Raw genomic sequence first — 25,518 nt, forward strand, 5'->3', positions numbered from 1 at the left:
TCTGATTCTGAAGGTTCTTTTCCCACCACCTAAATTCCCAAGATCTCTGCCACCCTCCCTCTGCACCAGCAGGGCATTCACTGAAAATGAAAGGCAATTAGTTGCAGGCATTTGAAGGAAATTGCAGTGGACAGTTTCATATCCTGAAGTTTCTGTAGTGCAAAAATGCCCACAATAGCAAAAAGAAAAAAATTAGTAAAAAGAGAGTTGATGATGAATCTTATTGGAGTCAATGCAGAGAGTTTAGACTCTAAGGCTTAAACTTTGATCAAATGTGGCAAAACTAATAACCATTACTGGTATAAGAGCATTCATGCTAAAGAAATAATCAAATCACATGGGCCCAAAGTATGTTTTGATGACATAGAACCAGGAAATAAGAGAAGAGGAGGTCTAGGCATGAATAACTGAAGGCAAAGGTACTATGCTAATCACCCCAAACTAAGACCTTCATTAGTCCTCACTGAGAGGGGCAGGAGAGTCACACAGTAATTATGTGTGTAAGTGTATGCACACAAATATACACATTTGTATTCATTATGTATATGTGCAGATATATTTTATTTACTGTATGTAGTTATGCTTAACTTAATTGCAAACTTCATATAGTTTAATTTATTTTATATTTTTTTGTTTTTTTCTACTAGCCCTTTTGTTTTATTGTAAGTTGGAAGCGAACAGAAATTCTCTGTATTAATATGTAAGAGCATCTACTGACCTAACCAAGAATTGTATATTATCATTGTGGCAGAGCAGGCAAACACATCCCTTTAAAAACATACCAAAAAAGAGGCAATTTCTGTTTGAGTGGAATGACCTTTCAACAATGGTATGAAGGCAACTGGTGAATACTTGTTGAATAAGCAAATAAATTAATAAATGATTACCCTATTTGGACCATTAGTGACCCCTTTGACATTATACACAGTCTTAGTGTCAATATGTCTTACTAAGCTCACTTATTAGCTCAGAATCCTCTAAGTCAGAGATCCACCATGGTGTGGCTGGGTGCTCTGCTCATGATATCACGGGGCTGAAATCAAGGTGTTGACAAAACGAAGTTCTCATCTGGATGCTTTAGAGAAAAATCTGCTTCCAAGCTCATTCTTATTTTTGGCAGAATTCAGTTACTTTCAGTTATAGGACTGTAGGTTATAGGTTCTCATTTCCTTTCTGGCTGTTGAATCCTAGAAACCACCCACACTCCTTGCCATGTGACTTCCTAAATTTTTAAGCCAAGAATATTGGGTCATGTTCTTTTCATGTTTCAGATCTCTGACTACCCCTCCTGTGAGCAGCCAGAGAACTCTTTGCTTATAAAGGGCTCGTGATTAGGTCCAACCCACCCAGGCACTCTCCCTTTCTCAAGGCTGTCTGTGCTCTATAATACAATCTAACCCATGGTATCTACCGTCCTGGCGATTATACAGGACATGTATCTCATGCGGCTGGAAATCCTGGGGCCTGTCTTAGAAGCCTGCCTATCATAGGTGCTATTCATTGGCCCAACAATCCTGAAGAAGCAGAGTTTAAAGTCTGCAAATTTGGTTTTTTTTATTATCATTCTCTATGTTAACCTTGTTTTCCCCATTCTTTGCTATTAGGTTATGAAACACTGGAGAAGAGATTTTATGATTTCATAATGAATTGTTCTCACAAGAACCTACAGATTCCCACTCTGAGAGAATGGTTTTGACTTGAATTGGGAAGGTACAGTGGACTCTTTCAAGTACAGAGCTTCTTGCATCTTCTGAGAAGCAACACTGTTCTAGCCCTCTGTCTGCATTCTGTTTATGATAGCCTACACTCTTTTGTTTTAGACTGTTTCCCTCTCCCCTGCTCACCTGCAGAACAAAAACAATTCTGAGTATTTTCCAGGTCACCTGAAGACAAAGGGGAACATCCAAGTGCCAAGGTTCTGCTGGAGCCTGGGTCTCTTGGCATTTACTGGTGTGATGTCACTTGAAGCTAAGAGAACACAAGATGATAGATTCCTCCCCAGAAACATCTCTGAGACAAGGCTGAAGGTTACATGACTTTCCTGGTCCTGTTCTCCATCCCTCAGTCACACAATGAGGATGGTTTCAATGCTGAATTAGGAGTTGGCTAAATTGGAAGAGAATTGTGATATGATAGATCAAGGAAGGGATGAGACTCTTTTTGTTTTTTTATGTGAACGTTGGTTGAAATCGCCATTTTGGCAGCAAGGCTGAACTTCCGGTGTCTTGGATCCCATGAAACTCCAGGCATCATGCAGCAACCACACTTCCTAAAACACTGTGATGCAAAGCAATTTTTATGTTACTCAAGCCTCCTAAAGAGACACCTCTATTAAAAAGTTGGTACTGGGACCAATATTATATAGAAAGCATTTTAAGGTTCATCTATCACTGTCATTTTGCTTCATATAATAGCTCCTAGGAATAGTTTAAAGGCATCATTTTTTTTTTAAATAATTTTATTTTTTTAATGGGGTGACATCAATAAATCAGGATACATATATTCAAAGATAACAACTCCAGGTTATCTTGTCGTTCAATTATGTTGCATACCCATCACCCAAAGTCAGATTGTCCTCTGTCACCTTCTATCTAGTTTTCTTTGTGCCCCTCCCCCTCCCCCTTTCCCTCTCCCCCCTCCCCCCCCCTGTAACCACCACACTCTTATCAATGTCTCTTAGTCTCACTTTTATGTCCCACCTACGTATGGAATAATGCAGTTCCTGGTTTTTTCTGATTTACTTATTTCACTTCGTATAATGTTATCAAGATCCCACCATTTTGCTGTAAATGATCCGATGTCATCATTTCTTATGGCTGAGTAGTATTCCATAGTGTATATGTGCCACATCTTCTTTATCCAGTCATCTATTGTTGGGCTTTTTGGTTGTTTCCATGTCCTGGCCACTGTGAACAATGCTGCAATGAACATGGGGCTGCATGTGTCTTTACGTATCAATGTTTCTGAGTTTTGGGGGTATATACCCAAAGGGATTGCTGGGTCATAAGGTAGTTCTATTTTCAGTTTTTTGAGGAACCACCATACTTTCTTCCATAATGGTTGTACTACTTTACATTCCCACCAACAGTGTATGAGGGTTCCTTTTTCTCCACAGCCTCTCCAACATTTGCTATTACCTGTCTAATCTAACAGGTGTGAGGTGGTATCTCATTGCAGTTTTGATTTGCATTTCTCTAATAACTAAAGAAGAAGAGCATCTTTTCATATATCTGTTGGCCATTTGTATTTCTTCCTGGGAGAAGTGTCTGTTCATGTCCTCTTCTCATTTTTTTATTGGATTGTTTGTTTGTTTGTTTGTTGTTGAGTTTTATGAGTTCTTTGTATATTTTGGATATTAGGCCCTTATCTGAGCTGTTGTTTGAAAATATAATTTCCCATTTAGTTGGCTGTCTGTTTATTTTGTTATCAGTTTCTCTTGCTTAGCAAAAACTTCTTAGTCTGATGTAGTCCCATTCATTAATTTTTGCCTTCGTTTCTCTTGCCTTTGGAGTCAAATTCATAAAATGCTCTTTAAAACCCAGGTCCATGAGTTTAGTACCTATGTCTTCTCTATGTACTTAATTGTTTCAGGTCTTATGTTTAGATCTTTGATCCATTTTGAGTTAATTTTAGTACAGGGGGACAAACTGTCCAGTTTCATTCTTTTGCATGTGGCTTTCCAGTTTTCCCAGCACCATTTATTGAAGAGGCTTTCTTTTCTCCATTGTGTGTTTTTGGCCCCTTTATCAAAAATTATTTGACTATATATATATGTGGTTTTATTTCTGGGTTTTCTATTCTGTTCCATTGGTCTGAGTGTCTATTTTCTGCCAATACCATGCTGTTTTGATTGTCGTGGCCCTATTATATAGTTTGAAGTCAGGTATTGTAATGCCCCCAGCTTCATTCTTTTTCTTTAGGATTGCTTTGGCTATTCGGGGTTTTTTATAGTACCATATGAATCTGATGATTTTTTGCTCTATTTCTTTAAAAAATGTCATTGGAATTTTGATGGGAATTGCATTAAATTTGTATATTGCTTTGGGTAATATGGCCATCTTGATTATATTTATTCTTCCTAACCAAGAACAAGGTATATTCTTCCATATCATTATATCTTTTTCGATTTCCCTTAACAATGGTTTATAGTTTTCATTATATAAGTCCTTTACATTCTTGGTTATGTTTATTCCTAAGTATTTTATTTTTTTTGTTGCAATCGTGAAGGGGATTATTCTTTTGAGTTCGTTCTCAATTGTTTCATTGTTGGCATATAGAAAGGCTACTGACTTTTGTATGTTAATTTTGTATCCTGCGACCTTACTTTATTGGCTTATTGTTTCTAGTAGTCTTTTTGTGGAGTCTTTGGGGTTTTCGATGTATAGGATCATATCATCTGCAAAAAGTGATACCTTTACTTCTTCTTTTCCGATATGGATGCCTTTTATTTCTTTGTCTTGTCTGATTGCTCTGGCTAGAACCTCTAGTACCACATTAAATAAGAGTGGAGAGAGTGGACAACCCTGTCTTGTTCCTGATTTAAGGGGGAAAGCCTACAGTTTTGTGCCATTTAATATGATGTTAGCTGATGGTTTATCATATATGGCCTTTATCATGTTGAGATATTTTCCTTCTATACCCATTTTGTTGAGAGCCTTAAACATAAAATTGTGTTGTATTTTATCGAAAGCCTTTTCTGTGTCTATTGATAAGATCATGTGGTTTTTGTTCTTTGTTTTGTTGATATGGTATATTACGTTAACCGTTTTACGTATGTTGAACCATCCTTGAGATTCTGGGATGAATCCCACTTGATCATGATGTATTATTTTTTTAATATGTTGTTGTATTCAATTTGCTAGTATTTTGTTTAGTATTTTAGCATCTGTATTCATTAGAGATATTGGTCTGTAGTTTTCTTTTTTTGTGCCATCCTTGCCTGGTTTTGGTATGAGGGTTATGTTGGCCTCATAAAATGTGTTTGGAAGTATTGCTTCTTCTTCAATTTTTTGGAAGACTTTGAGTAGAATAGGAACCAAGTCTTCTTTGAATGTTTGATAAAATTTGCTGGTATAGCCGTCTGGGCCTGGACTTTTATTTTTGGGGAGGTTTTTAGGTTTTTTCTATTTCTTCTCTACTAATAGGTCTGTTTAGGCTTTCTGCTTCTTCTTGACTCAGTCTAGGAAGGTTGTATTGTTCTAGGAATTTATCCATAAAGTTTTTCATAGTATTCTACAATAATTCTTTGTATATCTATGGTGTCTGTGGTGATTTCTCCTCTTTCATTTTGGATTTTGTTTATATGAGTTCTTTCTCTTTTTTCCTTGGTAAGTCTTGCCAAAGGTTTGTCAATTTTGTTGATCTTTTCAAAGAACCAGCTCCTTGTTCTATTAATTGTTTCTATAGTTTTTCTGTTCTCTATTTCATTTATTTCTGCTCTGATTTTTATTATCTCCTTTCTTTGGCTGGTTTTAGGTTGTCTTTGTTCTTCTTTTTCTAGTTCCTTAAGGTGTGAAGTTAAGTGGCTCACTTGGGCTCTCTCTTGTTTGTTCATATATGCCTGAAGTGATATGAACTTCCCTCTTATCACTGTTTTTGCTGCATCCCATAGATTCTGATATGTCGTATTGTTATTTTCATTTGTCTGTATATATCTTTTGATCTCTGCACTTATTTCTTCTTTGACCCATTCATTTTTTAAAAGTATGTTGTTTAGTTTCCACATTTTTGTGGGATTTTTTTCCTCTTTTTTGCAGTTGAATTCTAGTTTCAAGGCTTTATGATCAGAAAATATGCTTGGTACAACTTCGATTTTTCTGAATTTGATGATGTTGTTTTTATGGCCCAACATATGGTCAATTCTTGAGAATGATCCATGTACACTGGAGAAAAATGTATACTCAGTCACTTTGGGATGAAATGTCCTGTAGATGTCTATCATATCCAGGTGCTCCAGTGTTTTGTTTAAGGCCACTATATCTTTGTAGATTCTCTGTTTGGATGACCGATCTAGAGCTGTCAGCGGTGTATTGAGGTCTCCAAGTATGATTGTATTTTTGTCAGTTTTTGTTTTAAGGTCAATAAGTATCTGTCTTATATATTTTGGTGCTCCTTGGTTTGGTGCATATATATTAAGAATTGTTATGTCTTCTTGATTCAGTGTCCCCTTAGCCATTATGAAATGGCCATTTTTGTCTCTGAGTACTTTTCCTGTCTTGTAGTCAGCATTATCAGATATGAGTATTGCTACGCCTGCTTTTTTTTGGATGTTATTTGCTTGGAGTATTGTTTTCCAGCCTTTTACTTTGAATTTGTTTTTATCCTTGTTACTTAGATGAGTTTCCTGTAGGTAGCATACAGTTGGATTTTCTTTTTTAATCCATTCTGCTACTCTGTGCCTTTTTATTGGTGAGTTTAATCCATTTATATTTAGTGTAATTGTTGACACTTGTGAGTTCCCCATTGCCATTTTATATATTGCTTTCTGTTAGTTTTGTGTCTTGTTTGATCCTTCTCTTTCGTTTTTCTATCTTTTGTTTTTATTTAGTTGTATTCCATACATCTTTCCTCTGTTGCTATCTTTTTTATCTCATGTGCTTCTGTGGTGGTTTTTTCAATGGTGGTTACCTTTAAGTACTGAAAAGGGTTCCTACCCTGTTCATTGTAGCGCACTATTTTGTGAGTACTTTTGCACTCCATTGTCCTTTGCTACTGCTAATCTCCATCCTCTCCCCCCCCCTTTTTTTTTGTTGTCACAGTTTAAATTTGGTTTTATTGTGTTTTTATTGGAGCTTTTAGGCTCCAAGGATAGGTTTTTCTGTTTCTGGTTGAAGATCTTGTTGAGTTTTGGGGGAGATTTATCGGTATCGCTTCCTACCCCGCCATTACTCTCAGAAAGGCATCATCTTTTGACTTTATCATAATAATTTCAAAAGTGGAGAGATGCTTCTGAAATATTACCATGATCACCATAAGCTTATGAATCAAGACTTTCCTTCGGTTTTGAATAAAACCATGAAAACTGTGAATATTATGGTCAACTAGAGTTTTAAAGCACAGAAAAAAAAAAGTGATCTAATAACTCAAAGGTAGATCTGAAAGGAGCTGGGACCTGCTATGGTAAACTTTGGCACTGAATACAAATCAAGATGTTATTACAACAGAGAGTATTATTCCGTAAAAAACAAATCACTGGGAAGAAGAATTAGGAGAAATATAACTCTTGTTCTGACATCCTACGATGAGGTTTTACCCATAGTTTCTCTACGTCTATTGCTGCTCTTATGAGAAGAGAAAGGCAGGCAGGTAAAACAGAAGACAGAAAAACAGAGCACCAGCTAACAAAGCAACCACTCTCAAGTCAGGGGAATTGCCTTGATGGGGTTTGCTGCCAAGCTAGTGTTAAATATTGAAGTGCTAAAATTTGTCACCAACATATAAAAAAGCTAAAATAAAAGAATCTAGATTTTTGGTTAGTATATATAAAGATAGACAGAACTCTGGTCAACATGTCTGAGTTAACATAGAAATCACCTTTCCACTTTAAACATATAAATATTTTGGACAAAATATAACACAACAACTACACACACACACACACACAGAGCAATGTCCAAGTATCGAAAATAAATGGAACTCAAAGTCAGAGCATAAGAGGGAGCCAAAACCAAGGGACTCTGGGGGAACCTGGACCTGAGATAGGTCTGAGAAGGTGGTGGCAGGGCCTTTAATATCAGTTGTAGGACCGGTGCACACAGGAGCTAGGACCGAGCTTAGAAAGAGTAAGAAATATGTAGGAGCTGTTCACACACAAAATGGAAACTAGATACACTATGACCACCCCCCAGGAAAGTGACAAAGGGACTAACTTTCTGCCTGGGACCAGAGGAGTAAAGAGGTCATCTAGAACCCCGGCTGGTGCTGTGCATCAGCACTAAGTCAGCACCCACTGTAGCTCCCAGCACAGGTCCCAAGCCACAAAGTTAGTATACCACCTGGTCCCGGCCCAGTGAAATTCACAGGGCCCTTAGGAGAAGCTGTAGAGATGCTCTCACTACCAGGTCACAGTTCATAAAGGAAAGTACAACTCACAGAGGAAAAGTTTAATAGTTTTGATTACTTGATTATTTTAAATTTCCATGAAACTCAGACACTACAGACAAAATTAAAAGGCAAATGATCAATGGAAGAAAATACTTAAAACCCACATAATGAATAAGATACAGTAGCCAGAATTTATAAAGAACTACAGATTAATAAAGGAAAAGAAATAGACAAATGGACAAAAGGTGCAAATAACCAATTCACAGATGAAGAAAACTGCCCAATAAATATGAGGAGGTTTTCAATCTCACAAGTGATCAGGCGAATTCAACTTAAAACAATAAGACACTGTTCACATTTATTAGATTGGCAAAAGTCAAAAAGAAGTTTTAGTAGCTCATAAAATAAAATTTAAAACCTTATGAAATTGAAAGCATGAGATCTGAGGACATACTAATTCCCTTCTGGGATGTACCCTAGAGAAAGCCATGCACACATGCCCCAGGGGACTAGTATAACATCTGCTCCAGTATGGTTGCAAGACCAAAACTTTAGAAACTTAAATGTCAATGAGTAAAAGAAGGGATAAATGATAGCCTAGTTCTACAATAGAATACTATACAGCAGTTAAAAGGAGAAAAACAGGTTTCCATCTATTAACATGGGCATATCTCAGAAATGTAAGGTTGAATGAAGAAGCACATGCTGCAGAATAATACAGCATGATAGTATTCATGAAAAATGTAAACGTCACAAAGTACATAATAAACTACATTAAAAGCGATAGATGGTTTGAAAGGATAGAAATAGCACTCGTGATTGAGATTCCCTTTGAGGAGGTAAGAAGGGAAATGGTACTGAGTACATCCTCAAAAGAGGACTTCAATTAATCTGTAGAATAAAATAAGTCTGAAACAAAATGAAAATATTAAGTTTCGATGCTACATGATAAGTAGTGATGCATTTATTATATCATTCTCTGTACTTAAAAAAATACCAACTGTAAAGAAGTATTTTTAAAAAGAACATAAATAAAATAAAACAGATGCCTTGGTTCTATATAATTGAAAGATGTTGCCCATGTATACGGCTTAGAGCTTAATTATTCTTTCCATTACCGTTTGTTTAGTTTGTTATTGTTTTTGGTGTCAGGCCAAATGTCCACAGCTCATTTACAGACTGATAAAGCTCTTTCTCCAATCTTTCAGAATGCTTTTCTCACACAGATATTTTTTGACAGTTATTTACTGCATTGCAATAAACCAAAATGCTATCCCAGTACCCTCGGTCTTTGTCACGTCCTTATTTAGTACAAGACTTAACAGTTCTAAAACCTGTCTTTACCCACAACATCTCTTCTAATCACAAGTACCTGTGCTTGTGTAGGTTAAGGGAGTGGGTTCTCATCTATGTCCATATATCTTCCTGAGAACTGCCTAATAAAATCCCATGCCAAACACCAAGATTAACCACAACTCAATCAGGCAATTAAACATTCGTTCACACACTCACAGCAACAGCGAATTTCATACTTTTTTTTTCTTCTCTTCCCTTTGTAACAATTCCTTCTTCTTCCATAGTTTCTCTTCCTCCTTTTCCTTTTCTCTTCTTCTGGCAGAAATTTCCATTTCCAATCTCACTACTTCTTCCAGATGGGCTTGCCATCGAAGAATCTGAAATAAATAGAAATTCATTTCAGTAACTATACACACTCAAGTGATTTTACGAATCACAATGAGACTAGGTTCTATAAGAAGCAGATGTCAAAGTTTTTCCAAACACACATTAAAATTCTGTGCACACACGAGTGTGATATATGTGTGATGTATGTGTAAGACGTGTGTGTGCTTTAGTCTTAAAGCAGAAAGCAACTTTAAAGTCACCTCATTCAGAGATTCTTCAGCTGGATTCACGGACTGAAATTCTGAAGAGTCTGTAAATTGACATCAAAAGATCAGTGAATTCTCATAAGTAGTATACGAAAATTTCTGTTCTTGCACAGGTATGTTTTTCTGAAACAACAGTTCCAGTTTCTCTTCAACACTTTTTAAAAATATTCAGGCACTGGCTGGTTGGCTCAGCGGTACAGCGTCGGCCTGGCGTGCGGGGGACCCGGGTTCTATTCCCAGCCAGGGCACATAGGAGAAGCGCCCATTTGCTTCTCCACCCCTGCCCCCTCCTTCCTCTCTGTCTCTCTCTTCCCCTCCCGCAGCCAAGGCTCCATTGGAGCAAAGATGGCCCGGGCACTGGGGATGGCTCCTTGGCCTCTGCCCCAGGTGCTAGAGAGGCTCTGGTCGTGGCAGAGCGACGCCCGGCGGGGGGGGGGGGGGGGGGGGCAGAGCATCGCCCCCTGGTGGGCAGAGCGTCGCCCCTGGTGGGCGTGCCGGGTGGATCCCGGTCGGGCGCATGCGGGAGTCTGTCTGACGTCTCTCCCCGTTTCCAGCTTCAGAAAAATACAAAAAAAAAAAAAAATTCAAATGGTCCCTGGATCCTAAAAAGTTTTAAGAAGTACTGAAGATGAAAATTTTTTTCAAGATATTAAAAAGAACTTTTGGGTACTGATAGGTGTTATTGGTCAAAGTATAACTGGCACAGCACTTATTGGGCCGTACGTAACTATGTATCACAATATAAAATATGTGTAGCCTTTGGTCCACACCCCACTTTTAGAAACTTACTCAAAGAAGGTAATCAGACAAGTGCACAAAAATGTACACCCAGGAATGTTTACTGCAGCATTGCTTAAACACAAAAATTGAAGAGTCTAAGCATCAGGCAATAGGAGACAGTTTAATTATGGTTCCTTCATACAATGACTATCACTGAAAACGGATGCTTTTTATCTATATTCACTGCCATAGAAAATGTCCACAACACAATGTTAGATGCAAAAACACAATTACAGTATGATCTCATTGAAATAAATATCATCTATGTATCTACACATAGAAAGAGATTTGGAAGGATGATTATCAATATAATATATTGGCTATCTCTGAATAGCATCATTTCATGGAATTAAAAAAATTTATTCTCTAAACCTTTCTGTGCTGAGTGACATTTTTACAATAAACATGTATTATCTTTGGAAGCCAGAAACTAATGAAACTAACAAAATAAAAACATACTTTGACATGTTGTATGTACACATGTAGCTAAGGAAGCAGAGAGGAGGGAGATGGAGAGATGGGCAGAATTCTCTTCAGTAAAGAAAGCAACTAGCATTCCCAATTTAATACTTTATATTAATTACATAGTTGATATAACAGTGATTCATTATGGTAACACATAAAATAAAAATGGAATAAATAAAATATCCTAAAATGAATTAAAGTGACTAAATAGTTAACCTCTTTTTGCACTTTAACTACTCAAAGTTTGTTTTCTAAAAATATATTTGCTTTATATGTCAAAATAACCAAGAAAATACAGACTACTGGTTTTTTAAACACACTTAGGTTTTCCTATTGGCTGCAATCCTGGCCATATTTACCTTTCATCTGGAACTCCATGCTTAGAATAAGATCACCTATGCCTTCTGTTCTGACCTCTTGATTCCAAACCATTCTTTCCTGTAACCCACATCCCTTCTGTAACATGCTTTTCCATAATCAAATGTCCTATCAAATTGCTAGTGAACATCCAAAGCATAGTCCTCAGTTCTTTCCTGAACCTCATGGTCGCATTTAACCCTGTTAACCATCTCATTATGTCTAAAACTCTTTCCTTCCATACACTATTCTCCCCTGCTTCTCCACTAAAGGGTACCACCGTTCTCTTCTTCATGCTTCCTGTGCCCGCCCTACACCCGCAGCTCTACTGCTATTTTTTCTCTTTGACCTCAGCCTCCATCTGTTCATTATATGATGGGCACATTCTCCCCTATGAGTTAACCTATTACTTCTGTGTATTTGACTCTAAAATGTACAATGTTAGTTCTGTCTTTTTGTCTGCAATCTCATCCTAACAAATGCATAAAACCTTTGCTATTGGTATATGCACCCAAAATACAACAGTTCTAAAATTAAAACTCAACATTTATAACTTTGCTGTAGTTTCACACCAGTCCTGTCCACCTGCCTCTTCTTTCAAACATCTTGGTTTTGCTCTGTGGAACCACAAGTATGTCTGTAGTTTGTAATTATTTCTATTATTACATACACCCATCAACATGACTAATTCTTCATATTTTACATCTGACTTAGTTAATCTTATAATTCTTAAGCTCAGATGAGCTTTTATTTATAACAAGTCACTTTCTAAACTATTGAATTTCCATAGTCCACGTCACTGTAATTCCCTAATTCACTGTCTGCCAAATGCATTTAGAATAATACCAAAAAGTTCATGAAATGATGTCAATTTTCCCAACCACAGCCTGAATAATTCAGCTTTCTCACTCCCAACAATTGTCTCACTTCAACCCAGCTTATTGTAATCTCTAGGTAGGTTTTCTCTTGCACCTTCCCTTACTGCTCTTAGCCTCATAGTATGGTCCAAATAGTCCCCCTCCTGCAATGTCCTCAGTTTCCCCATTTTATAAATACTTCATGGCCCAGCACATGTTCCATGTCTTCCATAAAACATTTTCCAACTCATGCTTCCCTCTCTTTTCTTAATTGCACAGTAATTGCTCTCTACTTGTTTCTAGCATAGTGTTCCGACTTCTATATAGAAAGGGTACATGATATATATGTATTTTGTCTCCTTGTACAGTCTAGCAGAGTGCTAGTACATTATAGGTGCTCAATAATTACCTATTTATTTAACAAAGTCAATATTTTTAAATGAAATCTAATACATGAAGAAGAAATGATACTGTTAGAATATATCATTTTGAAACACCTACTCAAATAATGAATTCTCATTCATGATCATCAATGGCTACTAAAAACTTTATGCTAACAGCTGATGGGAAACTTCATAATGGATGGGCCAGACTGTTGACAATTGAGCACACTGAATAATTCAATATCATAGAAAAATATGCAGACACTTCGGCCTCTTGATAGAAGTCTACAACAATCCCTGAACTGTTCTTGCCAAAAAAATAAAAAGGAATATGATCAAATCTCTAAACCTATTGATCAGGATACAAGAAATTCAGCCAATAGAAAAAACATACCAAATAAATAGTATGGGTACTCAATCAGCAAAATCAAAATTTAAAAACTTTAAAGGACTTTAACAAATTACAAAAAAAACCCCAATAAAATAAATAAGAACTATGGATTAAAAGAGATTTAAGAAAGATATCAACCAAAACCAGTATATGGATAATATATGAATTCTGATTTAAATAAGCTAAATGTAAAAAGAAATTAAGAACAATTGAAATTTTATATATTGATTAATTGATGCTATTAAGGAAATACTATTATAGTTTTTAGGTTCGATTATAGTATGGCTATGCTTTTTAAAAGATTTCTCTTTATTTTAGAGATATATACAAAAATACTAACAGATAAAATGATATGTCTGGGGGTTTGCTTATTATTAATTATCCTATATGGGGGAGAGACAATATGGCGATGGAGCAGGCAGACGTACCAACTTCCACCTCCCAGAACCAAAGTGGATTACAAACTAATTTTAAGAACCATCATCTGGAAAAACCAACTTTCTCCAAACTAAGAGGACTCTTCAACCAAGGAACACTGAAGAAGCCACACTGAGACAGGTAGAAAAAGCGGAAACACAGAGAGGGCTGCCCAGCTCCCCGGAGCAAACGGCAGACGGGAGAGACTCGTGTGGCAGGAAGTGAGTTTAGCAGAGAGAGCAGGGTCCTGAGTCCAAGAAACAAAGCCCCAGCCTGCAGCTCCAGAGCCTAGAAGAGGCGTATGAACAGTATTTAGATGGAAACAACACAGGATACTGTTTGTGAGAAAGAGACTGAATTCTCAGACTCAGGATTCTTCTGAAAGGGACCGCACAGAAAACCTCTCTCACAACCACTCACCCGGGGCTCTGGGGGACAGGGAGAAAGGAGAGGACTGAAGTAGCAAGAAGAGAGTGTAATCTAGGACACACAGGGAGAAACACTTTGAGAGACAGCCACTCTAACCTCTGGGACGAGTCCCTCCCCAAATCTGAAGTGAATATTTCCCCTGGAAACAGCAATACCAGCAAAGGGAAGCAGGATAGCAGCCAAACAAGCTCTCCCATGGCACTCAAAGCAGAGTTGCTTAGAAGGAGGAAGCTTTCGGGACTACAGTAGTGAGTGTTAGGGCCTGAGCTGCAGCGCCACCACCCACACAGCTGAGGGCTCACCAGAGGGCGGGTGGCAGTGGGATGCAGAAGCGCAGTTCTGTCGGCAAGGGCAGAAGCCATCTGGCCACCACTGATGCCCAGGTGTGAGCTCAGTCTTGCCCGGGCTGGGGAGGAAGGGACATACAAAAGTGTTCAAGCCCAGCTGCGGACCACCTGCAATCCAGCTTGCGGGGGAAGGGCAGGAGCCCTGGAAGAGGTGGAAACCTGCCCTTGAGCAAGGGCGCAGGAGCACAGGAACTGAGGCCTGTGGCCTGACTTGGGAGCTGGCTCCTCCCGCAGGGGTGAAGCCAAAAAACCAGAACAGGCGGAGTCCCGCTACTGAGTGTGGGCATGCAGTCCCACCTGGCCTGTGGAGCCAAAGCTTGTAGCCATCCCATGAGCAGGCTCCTCCTGGAGGGGCAGGGTGAAAGCCCGGAATCAGGCAAAGACCCGCAACTAAGCAAAGGTGCTCACCCCTGCCCTCAGGGCCGAGCATAATGCCACCCACGGGGGCGAGGTGAAGGCCAAGGCCATGGAGGCTTGTACATCTGAGCACGTGATCACAGCCACTCCCATGAAGGAGAGGTGGAAACCACAGCAACAGCCCCAGTGGGCAGGCACCGGTAACACCCATACCTGAATGCCCTAGGCAGAAACAGCAGAGGGGGTAGTGGGCCTGCAGACAGACCACACTTAGGGAACACAGAGGCCACAGCTAGTGGACTCCAGTGACCAAAACCTTCTTTTACACAGACAAAATGAGAAGGCAGAGAAATGCAACACAAATGAATCAAGAGAAATCCCCAGAAAAGGACCTGAATGAGTCAGATATAACCAAATTACCAGATGCAGAGTTTAAAATAACAATTGTTAGGATACTCAAAGATATTAGAACAACAATAGATGGTCATTATGAACACCTAAATAAAGAGATAGCAAATATAAAAAAGGACATTGAAATAATAAAAAATCAGTCAGAAATGACAAATACAATATCAGAAATGAAGAACACAATGGAAAGAATTAAAAGCAGGATGGATGAAGCTGAGAATCGAATCAGCGAGTTAAAGGACAAGATAAATAAAGGCATGGAAGCAAAGCAGAAAAAAGAAAAGAGACTCAAAAAGTTTGAGGAAACTCTAAGAGAGCTCTGTGACAACATAAAAAGAAAAAACATCTACATCATAGGGGTTCCTGAAGAAGAAGAGAAAGAACGAGGGATAGAGACTTTGTTCAAGCATATCATAGCTGAAAACTTCCCTCAATTAAGGCAGGAAAACATCTCACATGTTCAAGAAGCACAGAGAACTCCATTAGAGAGAAACTCAAAGAAATCTTCACCAAGACGCATCATAATTAAAATACCAAAGCTAAGTGATAAAGAGAAAATATAAAAAGCTGCTATAGAAAAAAAGGCTATCACCTATAAGAAGCCCCCATAAGGATGCCTTTCAACTTCTCAAAAGAAACACTTGAGACCAGAAGGAAATGGCAAGAAATATTCAAAGTAATGCAGAACAAGAGCCTACAACCAAGACTACTTTATCCAGCAAGGCTATCATTTAAAATTGAAGGAGAAATAATAGGCTTTCCAGACAAAAAAAAATTCCTCAAGGAATTCACTACAACCAAACCAAGGCTGCATGAAATGCTAAGGGGCCTGTTGTAAAGAGATCAAAGGAGAAAAAGAATATAGCAAAAGAGGAATATAGTCTTAAAGAATAAAATGGCAATAAACAACTACATATCAATAATAACCTTAAATGTATGTGGATTAAATGATCCGATCTAAAGACATAGGGTAGCTGCGTGTATAAGAAAACAGGACCCATATATATGCTGTCTACAAGAGACACACCTTAAATCAAAAGATGCACATAGACTGAAGATAAAAGGATGGAAAAAAAATATTTAATGGAAATGAAAAAAAAGCTGGGGTAGCAATACTTATATCAGACAAAATGGACTTTAAAACAAAGAATATAGTAAGAGATAAAGAAGGTCACTACATAATGATAAAGGGAGCAATCCAACAGGAAGATATAACCATTATAAATATCTGCTCACCTAATATAGGAGCTCCTAAATATATAAAGCAGACTTTATGGATTTAAAGGGCAAGATCAACAGCAATACTATAATAGTAGAAGATTTCAATACCCCACTAACATCACTAGATAGATCCTCAAGAAAGAAAATTAACAAAGAAACAGCAGACTTAAAGGACATACTAGATCAACTTGATTTAATAGATATCTTCAGAACCTTTCACCCTAAAACAGCAGAATACACATTCTTTTCAAGTGCTCATGGTACATTCTCTAGGATAGAGAACATGTTAGGGCACAAAAGCGGTCTCAACAAATTTAAGAAGACTGAAATCATATCGAGCACTTTCTAGCACTTTCTCTGATCACAATGGCATGAAACTAGAAATCAACCACAACAGAAAAACTGAAAAATACTCAAACACTTAGAAACTAAATAGAATGTTATTAAATAACAAATGGGTTAACAATGAGATCAAAGAAGAAATTTAAAAATTCCTAGAAATGAACGATAACAAGCATACATCAACTCAAAGTTTATGGGACACAGCAAAAGCAGTTCTGAGAGGGAAGTTCATAGCATTACAGGCATACCTCAAGAAGCTAGAAAAAGCTCAAATAAACAACTTGACCCTACATCTAAAAGAACTAGAAAAAGAACAGCAAGTAAAGCCCAGAGCTAGTAGAAGGAAGGAAATAATAAAGATCAGAACAGAAATAAATAACATAGAGGCTAAAGAAACAATACAGAGGATCAATGAAACCAGGAGCTGGTTCTTTGAAAAGGTAAACAAGATCAATGAACCTTTAACCAGACTCACCAAGAAAAAAAGAGAGAGGACTCAAATAAATAAAATTAGAAACAAGAGTGAAGAAATAACAACTGACACAACAGAAATACAAAATATTGTAAGAAAATATTATGAAGAACTGTACGCCAAAAAACTAGACAACCTAGATGAAATGGACAAATTCCTTGAAACATATAATCTTCCAAAAATTAATCTGGAAGAATCAGAAAACCTAAACAGACTGATTACAACAAATGAGATTGAAACAGTTGTCAAAAAACTCCCAAAAAAGAAAAGTCCTGGGCCTCATGGCTTCACAAGTGAATTCTACCAAATATTCAAAGAAGAACTAACTCCTATCCTTCTCAATCTATTTTAAAAAATTCAAGAGGAAGGAAGACTTCCAAGTTCCTTTTATGAGGCGAGTATAATTCTGATTCCAAAACTAGGCAAAGACAACACAGAGAAAGAAAGAAAATTATAGGCCAATATCCCTGATGAATTTAGATGCTAAAATCCTCAACAAAATATTAGCAAACCGGATCCAGCAATATATGAAAAAAATCATACACCATGATCAAGTGGAATTTATTCTTGGGAGGCAAGGCTGGTACAATATTCACAAATCAATCAATGTGATTCATCACATAAACAAAAGAAAGGAGAAAAACCACATGATAATTTCAATAGATGCAGAAAAAGCATTTGATAAAATCCAGCACCCATTCATGATCAAAACTCTCAGCAAAGTGGGAATATAGGAAACATATCTCAACATGATAAAGGCCATCTATGACAAACCCACAGCTAACATCATACTCAATGGGCAAAAATTAAAAGCAATACCCTTAAGATCAGGAACAAGGCAGGGGTGCCCCCTTTCACCACTCTTATTCACCATAGTTCTGGAAGTCCTAGCCACAGCAATCAGACAAGAAAAAGAAATAAAAGGCATCCAAATTGGAAAATAAGAAGAAAAACTATCATTATTTGCAGATGATATGATATTGTATATAGAAAACCCTAAAGTCACAGTCAAAAAACTACTGGACCTGATAAATGAATTCAGCAAGGTGGCAGGATATAAAATTAATACTCAGAAATCAGAGGCATTTTTATATACTAACAATGAACAGTCAGAAAGAGAAATTAAGAAAGCAATCCCCTTCACTATTGCAACCAAAAAAATTAATACCTAGGAATAAATTTAACCAGGGAGATTAAATACTTGTACTCAGAAAATTATAAAACATTGATAAAAGAAATCAGGGAAGATACAAACAAGTGGAAGCATATACCGTGCTCATGGTTAGGAAGAATAAACATCATTAAAATGTCTATATTACCCAAAGCAATTTATAAATTCAATGCAATACCGATTAAAATACCAATGACTTACTTCAAAGATATAGAACACATATTCCAAAAATTTATATGGAACCAAAAGAGAACACGAATACTCTCAGCAATCTTGAAAAGGAAGAATAAAGTGGAAGGTATCACACTTCCGCATATCAAGTTATACTACAAGGATATTGTACTCAAAACAGCCTGGTACTGGCATAAGAACAGGCATATACAATGTGTCTGTGAAGTCATGGTGCACTTTGACCGGTCACAGGAAAGCAACAAAAGACGATAGAAATGTGAAATCTGCACCAAATAAAAGGAAAACCCTCCAGTGTCTGTAGGATGATGTGGCAGCATGTGCGCATGCGCAGATGATGACATAACACCGTGTATACAGCAGAGCAGCCCACGGTCATGCCAGTCGAGATATGGATGGTACAGAGGAAAGTTCAGTGTGTTCTGCAGCTTGTTAAATTCGAATCCGTGACCAAAGTGCAACGTGAATATCGACGTGTTTATAACAAAGCACCACCACATAGGAATAACATTACTCGGTGGGATAAGCAGTTGAAGGAAACCGGCAGTTTGGTGGAGAAACCCCGTTCTGGTAGGCCATCAATCAGTGACAAGTCTGTAGAGGCTATATGGGATAGCTACCTAAGGAACCTTAAAAAAATCTGTGTGTGAGCCCACATCGAACTGCACTGAATAGTTTTAAATCTGGGAGAGTTTTCCTTTTATTTGGTTTAGAATTCACATTTCTATCATCTTTTGTTGCTTTCCTGTGACCAGTCAAAAGTGCACCATGACTTTACGGACACACTGTAGATCAATGGAACAGAACTGAGAACCTAGAAATAAACCCACACCTTTATGGACAACTGATATTTGACAAAGGAGGTAAAAACATACATTGGAGTAAAGACAGCTCTTCAACAAATGGAGTTGGGAAAATTGGACAGCTACCTGCAAAAAAATGAAACTAGACCACCAACTTACACCATTCACAAAAATAAACTCAAAATGGATAAAAGACTTAAATGTAAACCGTAAAACTATAAGCATCTTAGAAGAAAACATAGGCAGTAAGCTCTCTGACATCTCTCGCAGCAATATATTTGCTGATTTATTTCCACGAGCAAGTAAAATAAAAGACAGGATAAACAAATGGGACTATATCAAACTAAAAAGCTTTTGCACAGCTAAAGGCAATAAGAACAGAATAAAAAGACAAACTACACTATGGGAGAACATATTTGACAATATGTCTGATAAGGGGTTAATAACCAAAATTTATAAAGAACTTGTAAATCTCAACACCAGGAAGACAAACAATCCAATCAAAAAATGGGCAAAAGAAATGAATAGACACTTCTCCAAAGAGGACATACAGATGGCCAATAGGCATATGAAAAAAATGCTCAACATCATTAATCATTAGAGAAATGCAAATTAAAACCACAATGAGATATCACCTCACACCAGTCAGAATGGCGCTCATCAACAAAACAACACAGAATAAGTGCTGGTGAGGATGTGGAGAAAAGGGAACCCTCCTGCACTGCTGGTGGGAATGCAGACTGGTGCAGCCTCTATGGAAAACAGTATGGAGATTCCTCAAAAAATTGAAAATCGAACTGCCTTTTGACCTAGCTATCCCACTTTTAGGAATATACCCCAAGAACACCATAGACCTACTCCAAAAGGAGAAATGCACCCCCATGTTTGTGGTAGCATTGTTCACAATAGCAAAGATCTGGAAACAGCCCAAGTGTCCATCAGAGGACGAGTGGATTAAAAAGCTTTGATACATATATACTATGGAATACTACTCAGCCATAAGAAATGATGACATCAGATCATTTACAACAACATGGATGGACCTTGATAACATTATACTGAGCAAAATAAGTAAATCAGAAAAAACTAAGAACTATATGATTTCATACATAGGTGGGACATAAAAATGAGACTCATAGATATGGACAAGAGTGTGGGGGTTACGGGGTGGAGGGGAGGAGAAGAAGGGGGTTGGGGGTGGGGAGGGGCACAAAGAAAACCAGTTAGAAGGTGACAGAAGACAATTGGACTTTGTGTAATGGGAATGCAGCAGAATCAAATGTCAAAATAACCTAAAGATGTTTTCTCTGAACATATGTACCCTGATTTATAAATGTTACCCCATTAAAGTTAATAAAATGTAAAAAAAAAAAAAAAAAAAAAAAAAGAAGAGTGAGGCCCTGGCCAGTTGGCTCAGTGGTAGAGCATCGGCCTGGCATGCAGAAGTCCCGGGTTCGATTCCCGGCCAGGGCACATAGGAGAAGCGCCCATTTGCTTCTCCAACCCCCCCCCCTTCCTCTCTGTCTCTCTCTTCCCCTCCCGCAGCCAAGGCTCCATTGGAGCAAAGATGGCCCGGGCGCTGGGGATGGCTCCTTGGCCTCTGCCCCAGGCGCTAGAGTGGCTCTGGTCGCGGCAGAGCGATGCCCCGGAGGGGCAGAGCATCGCCCCCTGGTGGGCAGAGCATCGCCCCTGGTGGGCGTGCCGGGTGGATCCCCGTCAGGCGCATGCGGGAGTCTGTCTGACTGTCTCTCCCCATTTCCAGCTTCAGAAAAATACAAAAAAAAAAAAAAAAAAAGAGTGAATAGATACTTTATTGCAAAAAAAAGTTATCCTATGGGCATGAGAGAGTAGGTGAAAGTACAGATAAAGCAAATTTGACTAATGAATTGATGATAGTTGTTGAAGCTGAGTCATGACCGACTTTTATATATATTTAAATGTTTCCACACTAAAAATTTAATTCTAAAAAACCATAAAATACAGGTATGTCCAAAGAGATTTGTATAATCAAATACTGTAATGTCAAGGTTCTCAGATAGTCAGTAGGAAGACTGGAGCTGCAGTGAACAAAAAGAAAAAATAGCATACATTCAGCTTTTCTGAGCACGGAGGCTATTTCTATAAATTTCAATTAGAAAAAGTTAGGGCTTTGCAATTACTATTCTCACTTTTTTATGTAAGACTAACTATGGGAATTAAAATTAAATGATGTTTGTATAAGTGATGTCCTATAATTTAAAGAATGCAAATAATAAGTAAATATTTATAACTGGAAAAGATTTCTGTTCCCAAAGTTAAGTATAGCAAGAAAATAAGCAAACCAATAAAACTGGGATAACTTAGTTTATCAACAATTTACCCAATTTACCCTTCCTTGTCATTTGCAAGTCTAAATGATGTTTTTCCTGTTCTCTACAAAAGATGAGATTATGGTTTTTTTTTAAGTACACACACCATTAAATGAAACAAGTGCAAGTTCAGCAACCAAAAGCCAGTAGGTTGTAGCTGTCAAGCAATATATGAAATGCTAGGGGGGAAAACCTCTCAGGCAAGTCAGTATCAGCCTTTAGAAACTAAATTGCTTCCACTTAATATCGGAATCAAGAAAATGGGCAGGGACCCTTAGAGGTTTGACTGAAATCAATAACTCACAATATCATTTGTAATTATAACCATACCCTACAAAAAACATGAAGAGTATAGGAGAAAAGGTTGTTAGCATTATATCCCAAGTAGCTAGAGTTGTGAGATCCTGATGAGAAACAGGCTCTGCAGCAATCGGTGCCCAGGCAGCAAGGTAAACGGGGCTTTTCAGAATGCAACAATGGCTAGGGCCAAGAATCTCGTGAGAAAAGGGTGCCGTTGAAAAATCCTTACCAATGGATGCCCACAGAGGCAGCCAAAGGATTTGGATGACTCCCATGTGGAGAGAATAACAACCCATTATGGGATTTTTGAGATGTCTAAGAATAAGGAAGCTGGCAGGTGGGAGAGAAAAATCAATATTAGCACAATAGGCTAAAGCACAGAAGACTTCTGAGCGAACAGTGAGTGAAAAGGAAGAATAGCTTAGAAGAACAATTTTGTGGTTTTATCTTAAAGCGTTTGCTAATTATATAGCTTTAAATGGGCATGTGAATACTACTGTATAACAATAATAACCACGAAAGAACATTACCACAGTGGCAGTCAGGAGTGTGTCATAAGGAAAGCATTATTTAGATTATTAACTACAAGACATTTTCCCAGGCCTTTAGTTAATATTTTAATATTCCTGCCAGAGGTACAGTGTTTGAATGAAACCTTAACCTAACAAGGAAAGTTTTTTAAATGCTTGTGTATTGCAAATAATAAATTAAGGGTTTAAAATAAAAATGGTTAGTAGCATTACATATATTCCTTGATCTTTTTTTTTTGTTTTTGTATTTTTCTGAAGCTGGAAACGGGGAGAGACAGTCAGACAGACTCCCACATGCGCCTGACGGGGATCCACCCGGCATGCCCACCAGGGGCGATGCTCTGCCCACCAGGGGGCGATGCTCTGCCCCTCCAGGGCATCGCTCTGCCACGACCAGAGCCACTCTAGCGCCTGGGGCAGAGGCCAAGGAGCCATCCCCAGCGCCCGGGCAATCTTTGCTTCAATGGAGCCTTGGCCAGCGCCCGGGCCATCTTTGCTCCAATGGAGCCTTGGCTGCAGGAGGGGAAGAGAGAGACAGAGAGGAAGGAGTGGGGGGGTGGAGAAGCAAATGGGCGCTTCTCCTATGTGCCCTGGCCGGGAATCGAACCCAGGTCCCCCGCACGCCAGGCTGACGCTCTACCGCTGAGCCAACCGGCCAGGGCCATATTCCTTGATCTTAATGTAAAAGTAAAATGGTTCAAGTAAAAATTAGAAACACACATATTTTCAGAGTGAATAAAATACTAGAAAGACAAAAAATGAAACCCATAAGAACTTCAAAGGTAATAATGAAAATTGCATCAAGGTAACAATATTAACACAATTTTACATCAAAGTTGAGAGCTTTGAAAAAAATTCTAAGAGGCAGTGTTGCACAATGAGTACAGTGGTCCCCCCTTAACTGTGAGGGGTACATTCCAAGACCCCCAGTGGATGACTGAAACCGCCAACAGTACCAAACCCTATATATATTATGTTTTTTCTTACACATACACACCTGTGATAATGTTTAATTTATAGATTAGGCACAGTAAGAGATTAACAACAGCTAATAATATAACAGAACAATTATAACAATATATTGGAATAGAAGTTATGTGAATGTGGTCTTTCTCAAACTATCTTACTGTGCTGTACATACAGCATAGATATGCTGGACAAAGCATGAGTCACATCCCAGGTAGGACACAGCAAGACAGAACGAGATTTCATCATGTTAAGAATGGCGCACAATTTAAAACTTATAAATCGTTTGTTTCTGGAATTTTCCACGTAGTATTTTTGGATCACACTTGGTTGTGGGTAACTGAAACTGTGGAAAGCAAAACTGAGGATAAGGGGGACTACTGTGTTGAACTATTAGTCAGTACACCTGATTTTTGTCCTATTTCTGCCACTAACCAACAACATTATTACTTTGTAAAGTTTTCTCATGTATTCATTGAGATGACTAAATCAGGTAACTTCAAAAAGAGGGGTTTTTTATTTTCTGTTGAGAGAAAGAGATAGAGGAAAGGAAGGAGGGAGAGAGAGAGAGAGAGAGAGAGAGAGAGAACCAACTCGTTGTTCCACTTATTCGTTCCCTTTAGTTGTGTATTTATTGATTGCTTCATATATGTGCCCTGACTGGAGTTTGAACCCATGACCTCAGCGTGCAGGTATGACGCTTTATCCACTAAGCCACCCAGCCAGGCCCAATTTTGTTTTAATTCAAGTATAGTTTGTGTACAATATTATATTAGTTTCAGGTGTACAATATAGTAATTTGACGTTTGTATATCTTAAAATGTGATCACCACACTATGTCTAGTAATCATTCTTCACTGTGCTTATCACTATATTGACTATATTCCTGTTGATCTCTTTATCTATAGTTCTTTAAGTTCTGTTTTTCTGATTCTATTTTATATCTTCCTTATATGGAGAAATCACCATGTATAGCGTGCTCTGAGGTTTTCTTCTGTAAGCAAAATGAATTGTAATGAGGCACATCAGTATTTTCTAGGCCAGTTCAATAATAATAGGCAATTAAGTATTTATATTTAATTCTATCAGCCACATTTATGCAAACATTGTGTCATGTGTGCTGTTTCATACAAGAAAAGTACCTTCTGACCAATGCCTATAACTGACAATAATAAAATATTTTAAAAAACACCACTTATGAGGAGGGCTTATTGTGTCACGGGCCTATGGTTTATATAAAGGCATTAAACATATGGTGTGATGTAATCCTTGAAACAAGCAAGCTATCTTCGCACTTCAGCTGGCCAATTTCTACTTATCCTACTCAAGTCTAAGCTTACATGTCACTGGCTCCAGGAAGCCTTCCCTCATTCACCATGACCAGGACACGTGTCTCTTCATTCCTTCCCCTGCACCTGGGCCCTCTCTTCTATTACAGCCTGCACCAAACCATTGGGATTTGCTTGTACCTCCCACTTGGCTACAAAATTCTTCAGGGCAAGAACCAAATTTATCTTACTCATAGTCTCTCTCCAGAGCTTGGCATGGCATCTGGCACTTAGTAAGGGTTCAAGAAATACTTATTGGTGGATGAACAAATAAGGCTCTGGGGCCACGCTAATAAGTTAGAGTGACACTCTTTCCCCTTCTCCCTGCTGTATTGGTCTTTGGAAAGAAAAGGTACCCTCACCGAACCAAATGCCACCATTTTCTGACTGTCATTGTGGGACTCTCGGTCCTTGCTTCCCCCAGTTCTAGCTGTTTCTATGCTTCCTATGCTCCACCTCTGCTTGTCTAACAGGGAAAATATCCAGAAAACCATGTCAGGATTTCCCACTAGTTCATTTTTCTAGCAGTATTAGAGGACATGTGCAAAAAAGTGGCAAGCAAATCCCTTTCTGCCTTTTCCCTGCACATTCCTATAAGCTTCTAAATTCAGTTCAGCTGAGTAAACTTTAAATTTTCATTTTATTAAATTTTTAACAGTCCGATAGGTCCATTAAATTCTTTCCCAATGTCCCACCATTCTTCAATATTACCTAAGTAAGCTTTT

At 38.1% G+C, this 25,518-nt stretch overlaps 1 protein-coding gene across 2 annotated transcripts in view; it reads right to left on the reverse strand.

Moving 5' to 3' along the window:
• The window catches only part of CCDC148 (coiled-coil domain containing 148), a 303,811-nt gene that overhangs the window by 87,771 nt on the left and 190,522 nt on the right, over positions 1-25,518 (reverse strand). For both annotated transcript variants that reach the window (XM_066345458.1, XM_066345457.1), the window contains one exon: positions 9,576-9,716. In XM_066345458.1, coding sequence (XP_066201555.1) covers positions 9,576-9,716 — 141 coding nt within the window. The remainder of the gene's footprint in view (positions 1-9,575; positions 9,717-25,518) is intronic.

This window comes from Saccopteryx leptura, chromosome 7, assembly GCF_036850995.1.
Source record: "Saccopteryx leptura isolate mSacLep1 chromosome 7, mSacLep1_pri_phased_curated, whole genome shotgun sequence".
NCBI classification, from domain to species: domain Eukaryota; kingdom Metazoa; phylum Chordata; class Mammalia; order Chiroptera; family Emballonuridae; genus Saccopteryx; species Saccopteryx leptura.